Source organism: Dysidea avara, chromosome 1 (genome assembly GCF_963678975.1).
Source record: "Dysidea avara chromosome 1, odDysAvar1.4, whole genome shotgun sequence".
Taxonomy (NCBI): domain Eukaryota; kingdom Metazoa; phylum Porifera; class Demospongiae; order Dictyoceratida; family Dysideidae; genus Dysidea; species Dysidea avara.
In genome coordinates this window covers 30,012,897-30,028,449 of record NC_089272.1, presented here as the reverse complement: position 1 = coordinate 30,028,449, position 15,553 = coordinate 30,012,897, and the positions used below count along the sequence as shown (strand labels likewise).

General features: G+C 37.0%; 1 protein-coding gene across 1 annotated transcript in view; it reads left to right on the top strand.

The window, feature by feature from the left end:
- Nucleotides 1–15,553, top strand: part of LOC136243721 (extracellular matrix organizing protein FRAS1-like) — a 38,843-nt gene that overhangs the window by 2,296 nt on the left and 20,994 nt on the right. The window contains exons 2-5 of the mRNA XM_066035352.1: nucleotides 3,524–3,913; nucleotides 7,661–7,816; nucleotides 12,073–12,276; nucleotides 15,058–15,108. Coding sequence (XP_065891424.1) covers nucleotides 3,524–3,913; nucleotides 7,661–7,816; nucleotides 12,073–12,276; nucleotides 15,058–15,108 — 801 coding nt within the window. The remainder of the gene's footprint in view (nucleotides 1–3,523; nucleotides 3,914–7,660; nucleotides 7,817–12,072; nucleotides 12,277–15,057; nucleotides 15,109–15,553) is intronic.

The window sequence follows — 15,553 nt, the reverse complement described above, 5'->3', positions numbered from 1 at the left end:
GCACTGGTAAGTCCATGAAGAATGCATTGTACGTACTGCAGTATGCCAAAAGGCACCTCTTGGGCTGAAGCAATGTAGGACAGTGAAACATCAATCCCCGTAGCCTTAGCCGTTATCAAGTTATGCTTGTCTGAAGGCATCAGTCAGTCAGTCAGTTACTCAGGCAGTCTGTCAGGCAGTCAGTAGAAAATTCCGTTGAAAAAAACAATTTTAAATTCCGTAACAACTTGTTGAAAGCGTGTCGGGTCAATCTGAAAGCTTGTTTGGGCTTAGTTTTACCTAACTAATACTGCTTCATCATCATCTGGGAAAATCGAGGCTGTTTTTTGGGGGGGTGTTATTTTGTGGGCCACACCTACTCCTTTGCGGTCCCTACTATACACTACTATCATAGCGTATGATACTAACAGTAACTAATCTTCACTTCCAGACAACATGCTGATAAGCACTTCCCCCATGAGATTGACTGAGACTTTTGATATACTAGCTGTAGAGTAGTGGTGCCACGATATGAAAATTTTCATATCACGATAATCACGATATCATGGGATTCATATCACGATAATCATGATTACATTGAATGAATTGAATCTGTGAATATTTTTACAGGATAAGTTTTATTCAGTCTATCTGTTATGCTTAAAACAATGATGTGACAAAGTTGACACTTGTTTATTAAACATCACCATATGTTGTCAGTGAAATATCCTCATATTTTGCAAACATCAAGTCACTTTTCACTAAATAATTTGTGTTTTTTTATATATGATATGGCTTTTTCTCTATCACGATTATCATGAAATTTAATGTTACTATCACGATAATCATGATACACAATATATCGTGGCATCACTACTGTAGAGCACATTTTTTCTGTACCAGAAACAGTTGAAACTGTTTTTGTTGCAATTAGTTAAGGTTGACCCATTTTTTGGCTAAAATTACTGGATTATTAATCATGTTGTGGAGACTTACTAAGAACTAATAAATAAACAAGTAATAGCAATGTGTTGTGTTTATAAAGTATGGTAGCTAGCAGTAGGAAGATTTAAAAATAATAGTATATAGTGCATCCTTGAATAATACCACAGTGAAAAAAATGATAGTACCTCTGCTGAATGATTAAGTAGCTCATGAATTACATTTCACTAGTTAAGAGCCTGTGCTGTGAAAATGATAATGAGATTTTTGATCATAGTTTTCAGCTATAAGTTGAAATTCTGAAAGATCAGGACAGCGTTATGTGGCCAAGTACAACTGGTACATATGTGCTATGGGCAAGTGTGTATTTTACAGGAACCAAGAAAATGCTGTTTTCACACATTTGTAGCTCAATAGAGCCTGAATAAAAATTAACCACTTTTGCTGCGAAAACACCCTTAGGGTAGGGCACCTCCTTTTCCAAATTTGAGTTGAATCCACCCAGCCATCACTGAGATATGCACCTTCCCTTATTTTCTTCATATTTTCTTCTTTATCTTACATAAATTTTCTTTTCGCATGCTTTAGAAAAAAATTGCAATAACTCGTGTGTGCTTTATAGTCATTTAACTTCAAATTTGGAGGACAGTAAGAACATATTGTGGCACATTTACAACCTAATCTTTGTACCAGGGGTGGATCCAGACGAGTTAGAAGGGGGGGGGGGGGGGGGGGTCAAAAATGAACAGAGGCACTACATTGTCTCTGGTTTGATAAGGTGAGACCAAAAAAAAAATGTCACAGTCAGCTGACAATAGCTGCCCACCTCACCAACCATGCATTTATAGCTGATAAAGTGCATAAAAATCCTTAAATAGCTCACTACACACTGTTCTAATACTGTGACTGCTTTATTAGAATGACTGCTCTATTAGAGTATCTTGATCTTGGTATACTAAAAAAAACTTTGGAGGGGGGTCAAGAGCCCCTTTGACCCCCCCCTGTATCCGCCCCTGCTTTGTACAGACTGAACTAAGAACAATGGAATTACACACAGTTTTGAAAATTGCAAAAGCGATATGTTGTCATGCTTACAGGGTAATCCGCTTGATGAAATAATTTGACAATCGGTACATGAAGTTACTATTGTAATGCAAACAATTTGTAGTTTGAATGTACTGTGAGTATTAGCTAAGGAGATATAAAGCAAAACCAAACATGTGAAAAAAAGCACGATCAAGATACCCGTCACTGAGAAGTAAAAAAAAATGTGCACAAAAGACATCAGAGAAAAATTCTCCAGGTTTCAAACCAGGGACCTCCACACCTATATACCCGAGCACCTTACCACTCTGCTACTGCTGTCAGTTGCTCTTAATTTCTAGAAAGTTCTAATTTAGTACACTAGAATGATAACTTGTAGATGTATCAGTGGAAATTCTGGAACATTCTATATGCCTTGTAGTGAAGTGCTCAAAAAAATGTATGAATCTATTAGAGTACCATGAAAAATATGAAATTAGTCTAAATCAAGTGTGTTGTATGCATGGCCGAGTACAGTCGTTGCAGGTAGGCGACATACTTGTTTTACAGAACCAGAAAATGCCGTTTTCATGTATCCACAGCTCCATAGTGCTTGAGCGGTATAACTGACCATTTCTGCTATGGAAGCTTCCTCAGGGTAGGGCATCCCCCATTCCTTGAATCTGCCCCAACGGCTATCATTGGGATATACGCACCTTCAAAATTTATTTTATTTCAGTTCTTCATAATGTATAGTATGTTCACGTTGAGCTGGATCCTGAAAAACAGCTAAAAATTAAAAGTGGATTTTTTTTCAACAGAGTTAACATTTCAGCCAACCAGATGATTTTTGGTAACAGCAAAGGTGCCAACAACAGACACGTACGGTTTGGCTCCATTACAAGTTTGGGAAACAGCTGTAATGGACACTGTACTTATATGGCTTCCCCACAGGAAATGTATTTTAAAAATTTTGATTGGCCATAAATATTATGTCAAACATCTGAACAAAAAGATTTTGAAATATTTTTAGCGGGTCAAGCAGTACTACAAATGAGCCAAATTTCAAGATCGTGTGTAATTGCACCCATGAGTTATTAAATGTTTTTGAGGATTCAGCTCAACGTGAACATACTATAGTCTTTGACGATTCCTGTAGTAAAGGTGAAAAAGGTTAAAAGGAAGTGTCAAGGCCAACCATAGACTGGTTTTTGAACTTGCAATTACAAAAAGAAGTGATATCTGCACAAAAAAACAGCCAAACTGTGAAAAAAGGTGCGGCCTTAAAAAGCCTGGGTGGAACAGTTGCAAAATCAAAGGTGGTGGCCAACAAATGGCTACAATGATGTTATTGCTAGTAAATTTTAATAGTGGCTGTGTGAAGTGTTAAAATTTATTAGTATTAACATCATTGCAACCACCATGTTTGATTTCACAACTTTTTTCACCCAGGTTTTTAAAAGCCACACCTTTTTCATAGCTTGGCTGTTTTTGTGCAGTATAACAACAATGTTAATATCTTGGAGTATGTACAGTGTATATTTTGATGCCTTATTTATTTCATAATTATATTCTATAGTACCAGATGAAGTTCAATACTGGATGGACTCCACACTATATGAAATTTTTATTTCACCTACTGTGACTGGAGAATTCAAAACTTTGGGCTTCATCGTTTCTGAGGAGTTCCAAAGACATGATGATAATGGTGATGACATCACATTCCATCTTTATCCATCTGATAATCCATACTTTCATTTTGGCAACAGTGATAGTATTCATGTGGCATTAAATAAATTTTATGTTCCTAATGTTATAGAAACATATTCACTGTCATCAGCAACATCTGATCCTATTCCACTGGATGATTATGAGTTACAAGTAGCAGTTAGTATGGAGGGAACTGAGTTACTGCGACGTGATATAATAATTCATGTTGTGGATCCATTATCTTCTCTACCACCTCCAGGTAAAGGATTAGTTACGGGGACACCGTGAATCAGTAACTCAATGTCTTTATGTTGAGGTACTGTAGACCATTAAGGTTCACTACTGTTGATCCCTGTTATTTGAAGTCTAATTTTTTGTCAGGAATTTTACAAGCTAGTAGGTAACATTATAATAAAAAGTGCTTAAACAAGGATAATCATCAGCTACATTGCAAATTTAGTCCCTAATTTACCCATAGTGGGATAATAAATTTGTATTTCAGATGATAATCGTCCTATATTGCTTAAGCACTTTTCTTATAATGATCCTGATCCCCAAGCACTTTATGTTGCAATGATCCCTGCCAGCTTGTAAAATTTTTGCAATCCTTACATTTGTTAACGTTTTAGTCAAGGTGCACATCTACAGCTGGTGGAGTATATGCATGTACGTTTGGATGTTTGTATTTCCACACCCATGTATGCAAAACATTTTACGCTAAAAACAGACTATGTGTGCTGTATAGTGCTGCTGTATTAATAAACCTTCCAGGTAGGTAAAGCTAAGCTTTGCGCCATTGGACAAGCCATTATGGCCTTCACTGACAGAGAAAAAGACAAGATTACTTCAATGATCAAGCAGAACATAACAGCAGAGAGGTAATTGCATTAAGACAATAGACCAATATGTGACTGAATTTAAGCTAACCAAAGAGCTATGACAATTATAGTAGAACAGTTGATCAAAGAACACTTCATGTGTGGTGCTAATTCTGATGTGGTGAGAGTGTCTACTTGGAATGAATGATCCAAAACAATAATTAGTTGATGAACAATCAAAGGATGCATGCACAATACTTGTCAGGGGACTTAGCACATGGTCTGTGACATGGAAATACAAGAGGCATTGGAAAAGCAACTTGGTGATTTCTAGTACAGAAGTACATGCATGTACCTATACAGTGACAGCCAAGCCAAATATCACCAAAATATGGACTCACATTTCAGGAAGCAATGCCATGCATACGAAAGACAATGTTTTAATTGTTGCTAATCCTGATTTTAAAATTTTCTTGACAGTGGCTGGTCTACTTTATTGTATGATTATTAATTAGTTAGTTATTATTGTATATAAGTTTTTGCTGTGTATAGTAGTTGCAAATTTGTTAAATTCTTTTTGTACAGATGAGGCTTTACAGGCTCCTTGAGCCTTCTTTACCTGTAACACAAATACTAATACTAATACTACCACTACTAAACTATTTGGTCAACTTCAGGGTCTTCAACAAGCAAGTTAGGCAAGTTTCTATAATTGGTTATATTTTTCTGCTGTTCTCCTCTGTCAAGGAATATGTCCTATTTCAATGATGCATCCTGCCATCGTGGATCTGTACCACATAAAACCTGGTGTATTTGTCTCCTGAACCACTGTTACTGAGACCCATTGGTTCTGAACCTGGAGTCTGACTGTTTCATGCTGTCTTTGAATAGGTAATGGTCAAAAACCCTTAGCCTCACATAGTGAATGTCTGTGCTCAAACCAGCACTAAAACCAGGTTGGTCACAATTTCTATCCACTGACCCGTTTTACGGATTATTTAAGGATGACTCAGATTGGATTAGACATGTTAAACAAAGTAATTAGTTGGACAATGTGGAAGTGCATTAACGCATCATAGTCTAGTCCAGCTGCAGTCCAGCTTCTTTTGTGAGCCATCAGGGTTACTGTCTGTAGCCATAAATGCACCCACACCCAGTAGTCTGTAGGTACGCACAAATCCATGTCCGTTGTTGTCTGCAGGCTTAAATGGAGCCATGTCCAGTAATTGACTGTTATTGTACTAGACATTGTCTAGTTTGTAGTAGACCAACTTCTTTTGTGAACCACGCCCACTTTTAGTTGGTAATGTGTGATACTGTTTGTAAGCATACTTGGGGACATGCTAATTATCAATAACTACAGAGTGCTGAAGTTTGTAGAAATGCACAAATTTTTCAGTGAGAGCATTTCGCCAAATTAAATTTTCACCAACTGCAATTTTATAGCAAATCACCAAATATTAGTTACACCAATATTTGTTGCTGTACAGTGTTTTAATGATGTTTAAATCTTGTGAAGCTCTTAAGATCCAAAACTGGATCTTGAATGGTGTCAGGGTGAAGAGGTTAAGATTCATTTAATAGATAGGGAATCAGTTTTAGGCGGGGATTTCATTGAATGTTAACCAGAGATGCAGTTCAGTAACAAGTGGAGTTCCACTGCACCCTGAAGTAATCTTCTCAGAAATTAAAGAAGCAATCACATCAAGGGGTGCTGAAGTGACCCAATCTTGTGTCATTGCAGTAGCAAATCAGTGGTAATGGCTTTGTTAAGCAACTCTAAGCAGCTGGTCATCCTTTCTTTCTTCTTCACAGTAATCCCTTGGGACTTTTCAGTCATTGTGACCTGCTGAGCAAAAACCCAACTTTTTGCATAATTCATTTTTTAGGTAAATTCCATTGAAATATATTGGGTTACAACGTGTGTTAAAAAGTTATATGTACGTTTTAATTGCTCAGTAAACACAAAGTGAATCTCACAGGTCCCTAGTGAGATAGCATTCACATAAAAGAATAAATCTTCTGAGATACCACTGTTTATGGAGATATCTTTGTTTTGTTTCTGTATGATTAAGCAAATGTGAGTTATGCATGTTTGTTTATTTTTGGTAAAATGTAACTTTATTGTCGCTGTTTCTAAGCTTGAACAGCCTTCTTGCTAAAGCATGGGTGTGTACAGGTCAAACACTGTACCTTGATAAATTGCACAAAAGTGTCAACTGAGACATGATGATCAAGTCTTCAAGATACACACAGAGAACAATTTGTGAAGCACTATTGTGAATCAGCACCTTGTGTCAGTGTGAAAAGCAATTAGTCAGGTTGCTTAGCATGAAAATGTGGACATGACTGACAAAAGCACCATTTCTTTCTGTGAGTTCCTTTTTATGCTAGATTAAAATTTTTGACTGGAGCTGCCTCATTCATGCTTCTAGGAAGCCATTCAAGCCCAGAAATATGCGTTTTCTCTAATTGAATATTAACTTAAAACTATAATATAATTTAGAGCATTTGTGATGATAATAGATTATAAATTATGTCATCTAAGGGTAAATTTTTACCTGTGCAAGGTAAAATATTATTTTGTATCTCTATTACAACTACTCTAATACTACAGTCGGGTTTAATGTCATTCTGCTTTGTCACATTTGCAACTGCAAAGGTAAGTACATCTCCTTTTCACATGCACACCTAGCACCACACCCATTTTTTTCACTGACTAAATGGAGGACCGAACACACCCTTGTATGTACAGCAGTATGCTAAAAGGTGCTTGTTTACCTGGACTGAAGGGAGATCTAACTGTGAATATATCGAGCTAGCCATATGAGTTACACTTGTCTGAAGATGTCACTTAGTCAGTCAGTCAGTCAGTCAGTCAGTCAGTCAGTCAGTCAGTCAGTCAGTCAGTCAGTCAGTCAGTCAGTCAGTCAGTCAGTAGAAAATCTTAGTAATTTTATAGCAAATTATTGGAAGCATTTCAGATCAGACTGAAGGCAGTTTTGAGATTGATTAATACTGTCAGAGTGCTGTGAAAGTATTGTGGGGCTGGTTTCTGGTCAATGTTTTCATAGAAAAGTGCAAACCTTTATGATCCCTACCATGCAGTACTACCATACTCTATGATTACTGCTAGATTTTGTGTATGCCAGTTAATGGAAACAACTGTATGTCATTTTTTCAAACAGTAACCGCAGTGGAGTTCAGCTCATCTACCTTATCAGTGTCAGAGTCAAGTGGTCCACTGGTTGTTTCTCTAGTATTATCAGGACAGACTCAATCTCAATCATTCAGTGTTATTGTCATTGCTGAAGCTAACAGTTCTTTGTCACCTGCTGCTACAGGTAATGTTATGTTTGCTGTCAAATATAATTAAATGTATACACCTTTTGGCCTTTAAGTACAATTGGTCCAGTCTACATGTAAATGTGCCTGAATTTGCAAAATTATGATGTAATAGCATCGGCAAAACTTTTATAACACAATGCCTTCATTACACTTTGGATACAATACGTGTATCAAGACACACGATAGTGTGTCGTGCGGCCCAAGAAGCCAGCGCGCCACACCGTGAGTATATTAACAGGAAGAAAGAAAACGCAATTTTCACACCTATGTAGCTCTGTGATCCCTTATTCGATTGGAACCAAATTTCCTACAGACGTGCCGACCATTTATGGGAGTCTACATATCAACTTTGAAGAAACTCGGTCCAGCCATTTCCGAGATATGAGCGAACAAAATTTCGTTTTAATTTCTTCGTTTTTTTCTTCATCTTCATTTCGCACACTTCGCAAAATTCGCCATAAAACAAGAATGCGTGCTCGGATTTGGCTGCAATTTGGCACACTTAAAGGGCTCATTAAGGCGGATCTCTGTACCAACTTTGGTAGGAATCCGATGAACATTAACGGAGTTATGACCGATTATTTGTGTAAAATAAGGTCGAAGGTCTGTCACGCCTACAGGGTAAACACCTTGGAGGAATCAGTTGAAAATTGATATGCAGATGGAGCAACCATCGTAGGAGTGCCTTTTTGTGGTTTGAAAGCAATCGGAATAAATATCATGGAGATATGACACAAAACCCAACCTGTGTCAAAATTACGCGATCGATTTTTATGAATAAAAAAACTGTTAGTTTTCGTGTCTACCAGGCAAACCGCTTAGAGCAACGAGCTGAAAATCAGTATTTAGCTGGAATAATCATCATAGAAAGTCCTTGCAGTAGTACAGAAGAATCAGATTACAAATCACTGAGTTATGATTCGAAAGGCAACTACGTGCAGCAAATGCGAGATCGAGATACTCTAATAGAACAGTCACCCTAATAAAGCATTCAGCTGCATTTATAATTTACTCAGTTATATTACATTGCAAGTTATTCTGTAGGGAATTCAGCTACAAACAAGTCACCCTGTAGTCAGATCAGCTAGAAGAAGGTACCTAATAGAGAGTTCAGCTACAAAGAAGCCATCATGTAGAGAGTTCAGCTCAAATAAATCACCCTGTAGAGAATTCAGCTACAAACAAATTGCCCTGTAGAGAGATCAGCTAGAAGAAGTTACCTTGTAGAGAGTTCAGTTACAAAGAAACAATCATGCAAAGAGTTTAGCTGCAAACAAATCACCCAGTAGAAAGTTTCACTATGAACAGATCACACTGTAGAGAGTTCAGTTAAAAACAAGTCATCCTGTAGAGAGATCAGCTAGAAGAAGTCACCTTGTAGAGAGTTCAGTTATAAAGAAACAATCATGCAAAGAGTTTAGCTGCAAACAAATCACCCAGTAGAAAGTTCCGCTATGAACAGATCACACTGTAGAGAGTTCAGTTAGAAACAAGTCATCCTGTAGATAGATCAGCTAGAAGAAGTCACTTTGTAGAGAGTTCAGCTACAAAGAAACCACCATGTAAGAGAGTTCAGCTGCAAACAAATCACCTGTAGAGAGTTCAGCTAGGAACAAGTCACCCTGTACAGAGATCAGCTAGAAACAAGTCATCCTGTAGAGAGTTCAGCTAGAAGAAGTTACATTGTAGAGAGTTCAGCTACAAAGAAACTACCATGTAGAGAATTCAGCTACAAACAAATTACCCTGTAGAAAGATCAGCTAGAAGAAGTTACCTTGTAGAAAGTTCAGCTACAAACAAATCACCCTGTAGAGAGTTCAGCTAGAAACAAGTCACCCTGTAGAGAGATCAGCTAGAAACAAGCCACCCGTAGAGAGTTCAGCTAGAAGAAGTTACATTTTAGAGAGTTCAGCTACAAAGAAACTACCATGTAGAGAGTTCAGCTGCAAACAAATCGCCCTGTAGAGAATTCAGCTACAAACAAATCACCCTGTAGAAAGATCAGCTAGAAGAAGTTACCTTGTACTACAAACAAATCACCCTGTAGAGAGTTCATCTACAAACAAGTCACCCTGTAGAGAGTTCAGCTAGAAGAAGTTACATTGTAGAGAGTTCAGCTACAAAGAAACTACCATGTAGAGAGTTCAGCTGCAAACAAATTTCCCTGTAGAGAATTCAGCTACAAACAATCACCCTGTAGAAAGATCAGCTAGAAGAAGTTACCTTGTAGAGAGTTCAGCTACAAACAAATCACCCTATAGAGAGTTCAGCTAGAAACAAGTCACCCTGTAGAGAGATCAGATAGAAACAAGCCACCTGCAGAGAGTTCAGCTAGAAGAAGTTACATTGTAGAGAGTTCAGCAGTTCAGCTGCAAACAAATCGCCCTGTAGAGAATTCAGCTACAAACAGATCACCCTGTAGAGAGATCAGCTAGAAGAAGTTACCTTGTAGAGAGTTCAGCTACAAACAAATCACCCTGTAGAGAGTTTAGCTACAAACAAGTCATCCGGTAGAGAGATCAGCTAGAAGAATCACCTTGCAGAGAGGTCAGCTACAAAGAAATCACCCTGTTTCATCTTTTCTTTTTCCTGTAGTAAAAAAAAAAAGATAGGTAAAAAGCCCTAAAGCCGGCCATAGGCTGGCTTTGGGGTATACAAATACAAAAAGAAGTGAAATCTAATCCAAAACATCCAAGCTGTAAAAAAAGAGTGTGGCTCTGAGAAAGGCTATGGTGAAAAAAGATGTGAAATCCAAGGTGGCGGCCAAGAAATGGCTGTGATGGTAGGTTAAGGGTAAAAATTTTAATAACGACAATTCAGGTGAATTTTGTGCCAATTGACCAAGCGGCACCAAATTCACCTGAATTGTCGTTATTAAAATTTTTACCATTAACCTACCATCACAGCCATTTCTTGGCCGCCACCTTGGATTTCACATCTTTTTTCACCATAGCCTTTCTCAGGGCCGCACTCTTTTTTTACAGCTTGGCTGTTTTGGATTAGATATTACTAACAATTTTATAAGTTTATAAATGCCTAGTTGTTTATGAAGGGAGGCCCTACCATATGGCCATATAGATAGAGCTTAGGAACTACACCACAAAAACAGGACTTTTGTGAGTGTGTCTGTTTTAGGATAATAATTAAGCTCATCATACTATGAAATGCACAACTGAAGTGTATAACTGTCAGTTGTTGAATACACTGAGACTGTCTGAGATGTGATACATGTATGAAACAAGAAGATTCAGTTCTATTTTGCAAAAAATCCTATTTTATCTGTTTAACTAGTAAAACTTAGGAATTTTCTTTTCTTCTATAAGAAAATGAATGAGAAAAAGCTTCAAAATGTATCTGTTTCACAGACTTTGGCATGTTAATCAATACTTACAGTAGTGAGTCATGCAGCCTTGCATGTGGTAACAGTTTTGCAATCCTCACCACAATTCACATGATGTTTACCATTTTGACACCTTAGCTTATGAACATATGACAAGCTAGCTGTCAACCACAAAAGCAGCACTAATTAAGTCACTCACCTAATGCAGCGCCAAGAAAATATAGCAATTCTTTTCTGGTCTAATGAGTTTTAGCCGGTTAGCTGTCATTTTTTCTCTAAATTTGGATTATGAAGCCAAGTGAGTATGCTTATGGGGTTGCTGAGTGGGTTGTTGACGAACTCTTGTCTCCTTTGTGAATAACCCAGTAACCACGAGTAGTTGGGTGTAAATGTGTGTGCTAAAGACTCTCAAATACCTAATCCATTGAATATTTCAACCAATTTTGATCACTAACAGGTACTATAGCTACCCGTTTACTTAATACCCTAATGGAGCATTTAAAATGTAGTTTGTGGTGTGCACCTTAATCCAGGTCACATCCAGGTCTCATCCGATTGTTATTTACATCTGGGTCAGTAGTACTGCACCAGTTTCAACCCTGGCCTACAATTCCTGTACAATAGTTTCGCAGCTATTTAATAAAGTACCTGTAGCAAAGGCATGCATAAAATTGTAGTAGTTTGTCACTTATGTACTTTATTTTGTTGTTTTGTTTTCAATTATAGAAAGTAGGTGCATTTTTATCCCTGAAAATAGTTGGTACATGCATGTACAATGGACTGTCCTTTCAGTCTTCTGTCTTCTTAGCCAAAAAATTTGATTTGCTAGTATGACTTTATTGATGATAATATATTTTATATTTACTGTATATATCTAACATTTTAAAATGTACTGGCTTTTATTATTTGTAGCTGGGATAGATTTTACTCCTGGCCGATACACTGCTACTTTCACAATGGGAGCTACTACAGCCACAGCTAGTATTCCAATAGTAGCTGATGATATTGATGAACCAACTGAACAGTTTAGTCTTAGACTGTACATTGATGGTGCTGGATATGGTATGGGTCTGCAGCAGGGTGCCAACAAAGCTGCCATAGTTAACATTCTGTTGAGTAAGTTTGTAACATTATTGTTGAGTACATTACAACTGTTTCATTTTATTGGTGGTTTAGTGTGGTTCTGTTTTTTTTGTGAAGAATGTGCACATTTTTGTGTATTGTGGAATTTGTGGTGATTTCTAAATGTGACCTGATTTACCTTTTCCACACATTTTGCATACCGGTAAACAAAATATTATAACAGTTAACTTCTTGTATTGATTAAGCTGCTACCAAAATGTAGCCAAATACTGTAGTTTTACTCATGGAAAATTTCAGACAATTTTATGAAATTATAAAATGGTTATGGAGCTTCAAAGTTAAATAAAAAATTGATCAAATTTTGTGTGTGAGAAAGGTACTTTTTTGCAAATCCAGTCACAAAATACTTCTTTGTTAAAGTCTGGCTACAAAAGACAAGAAAACAAACAAAAACTCAAGTACAGTTTGTCCAGTCCAGTAATCCAAGTTCAGTAGTGCAGTCCAATGAATGCAAGAATTTTAGTAACAGCATTACAATTAATATTGATACTGTACTACCACATAGTGGAAAAGTTTCAAAAGTTTAATTTTCAAAACATTATGCTTGACAGCAAGTGTGATAAAATATTTTCAAAATACTGTCTTCATCACTGCGCTGCACCTTAGATAATTAGCTAGTAGGATTTGCGAGCCATACAAAAACCTTTATATCATCGTATTTAATGCCTGTTATACTGTAACTACACTAATTAACTAATTCTTTACCTGTTCAATGAGTGAGAATGATGATGGATAGCTGTGGTATAGCATATTCGATGTAGTCTGTTGTTCAAGGTCGTCACCATGCATGTCTACAAAGAGATATATATACAGTACAATAGTAAGGATCATGAAAGTTTGCATCTTTTCACAAAGACTATTGGTGAAAAACCAGCCTCACAATATCTTCAATGGCTGTAATGGTTTGGCATGGTCATACCCAGAAGTGCCTTCAGTATAACCTGAAATGCTTTACTTTTAGAAAAATTATCTTGTGGATTTTTAAAATTGTGACCCACTGAGCAAAAACCGGCCGTTTCTGCACATTCCTTAAATTCCATTTTATTGCTTCTCTGCTACCTATAGTAATGAAGAGATGGACAGCCAGTTTTTTTGTGATGAATAGTCTTGGAGTTACGGCAATAGACAGTTGGAACAGAAATAAACTTGATTTGTACAGCAACGATATGGCAAATGAATGGGCCTTATCCAAAACTACCCAAAACCTTACAAGTGCTGTATACTATCCGTTTCATGAATGCTATACTTTCGCTATATTTCTGTGCCGTGTCCATGATATTTTAACTGGGGGGTGTAGTTTGTACAGGAGCCTATGGGAGAATGGTGAGTTAAGCATATAAGAGTGAGTAGCTATAGCTTTATCAGACACAAGTATGTTGTTTTGTCATTAAAAAGAAGGTGTTTTAAGATAGCAAAATGTTTAGAAGTAGGTTTTTGATAATGTGCGCTAATTAGAGTCAGAACAAAGAAGATATTATTGCATTAATCTAGCATTCATCATTGTTTCAATTATCCTACATGCTTTTTACATTGCTAGTTACATGCAAACATAGTGCAGTTACAGTTCATTAAATGAATCTATAGAAGTTTCTAATTAGCACACACAGCGAAATAAACCTGCTTTGAGGTATCATTCCTGGGTTTCGCCATCTTAGAGCGATTTTAAACCATGAAACAACATACTTGTGTCTGATAAAGCTAGAGCTACTCTTATATGCTTAACCCACCATTCTCCCATAGGCTCCAGTACAAACTACACCCCCAGTTAAAATATCATGGATGTGATGCGGAAATGTAGCGAAAGTATAGCATTCATAAAATGGATAATATATGATACTTGTAAGGTTTCACATAGTTTTGGATAAGGCCCATCACAGGTACTTACTTAATCGACCATAACACACAACTGAAATAAGCTACAAAGATGGGAATTAGCTCAGTCTGTTCATCATGAACTGGCACATCAATCAAGGTATAGTTTTTTCCTTATACATCTCTGTGTGGACAAAGACGAAGGCCATTTCAACAATTAAATGATGACGATAAACTTTATTTCTACTGCATTGTAAATAAGCTCCCATAACTCACTTACCTTACACTGTATGTACACAAAACAAAGAGTTTCTTACTCCCAATGATCCGGAGAACCTGGTGGCATATAGGTTTTTTTGATTTGAGCTTTGTTTCGGTACATAACAAAGTGATTGACACATGCATAAATTTTTTTCTGTAGCACGTGTATTTTTACCCTTTTTATTTCAATAAATTTTTATAGCAAAAATAGAATTTTGTGAAAACAGCTGGTTTTTGCTCAGCAGGTCACAATTACTGACTTACTAAAGTTCCTTCAGACAAACAACAGCTAAGGCTATATACGTGCTTGTTTTTTTGTGAATGTGAGCTACAGTAAAAATGTTAAAATACATTCACCCATTGCACTGTTAAATGCTGTTTCAGCTCAACAGGTACCTTTTGGTATACCACAGTGTATACAGTACACTGCGGACTGTACACCATGGACTTTTGAAAAATTAGAAATTTTACAAGTTAGCATTTATCATTACAATGAAAAGTGCTTGAACAAGGCAAATCATAATCTGAAGTGCAAAATTAATCCCTATTGTACACCCTTGTTAAGTAATAAAGCCAAATATCAAATGTATTATATAAACACAACGAATTGATTTTTCTTCTATCCCATATTGTTATTGTACTATTAATTACACATGTATTTTGTACTTTGTACATTTGCAGGTGAGAATTTTAAGTCGAGTTATGGTGATAGATATGTACTTCCAAATGGAGGTTTGTTGGTTGACGAATGTCAACAATGTGAACATGTAGCGTATTGGTACCTGTATCCTTATGTTGCATCAAAGATTTTCACTGTGTTGTGTGACCAAAAGTTGGCACAGTATGCCAATGTGTGATTAGCAGGAAGAAAGAAAACATTAAGCTTCTCACAGGCCCCTGGATAGCATTTATGATCAACCCTTGCTGGTGATATGTGTTTTTGTGTAGGTGAAATCTGAATTCCAGCTGATGTGGCTCCTTAAGAGCATGCATAGATTCCATTTGGTGGGCCCATGGTCAGGGATTATTTCTGCATTTGATAGCATGATGATTCTCTCCCTACATTTATATTGTTCTGTGGTGCCTTCTCCTAATATAGCCAAGTGGTGTGTTACCAGGCCCATCACGGAAAGATTGGCAGCAGGGGCCCATGCACACATGTACCCCATCGCCCCCC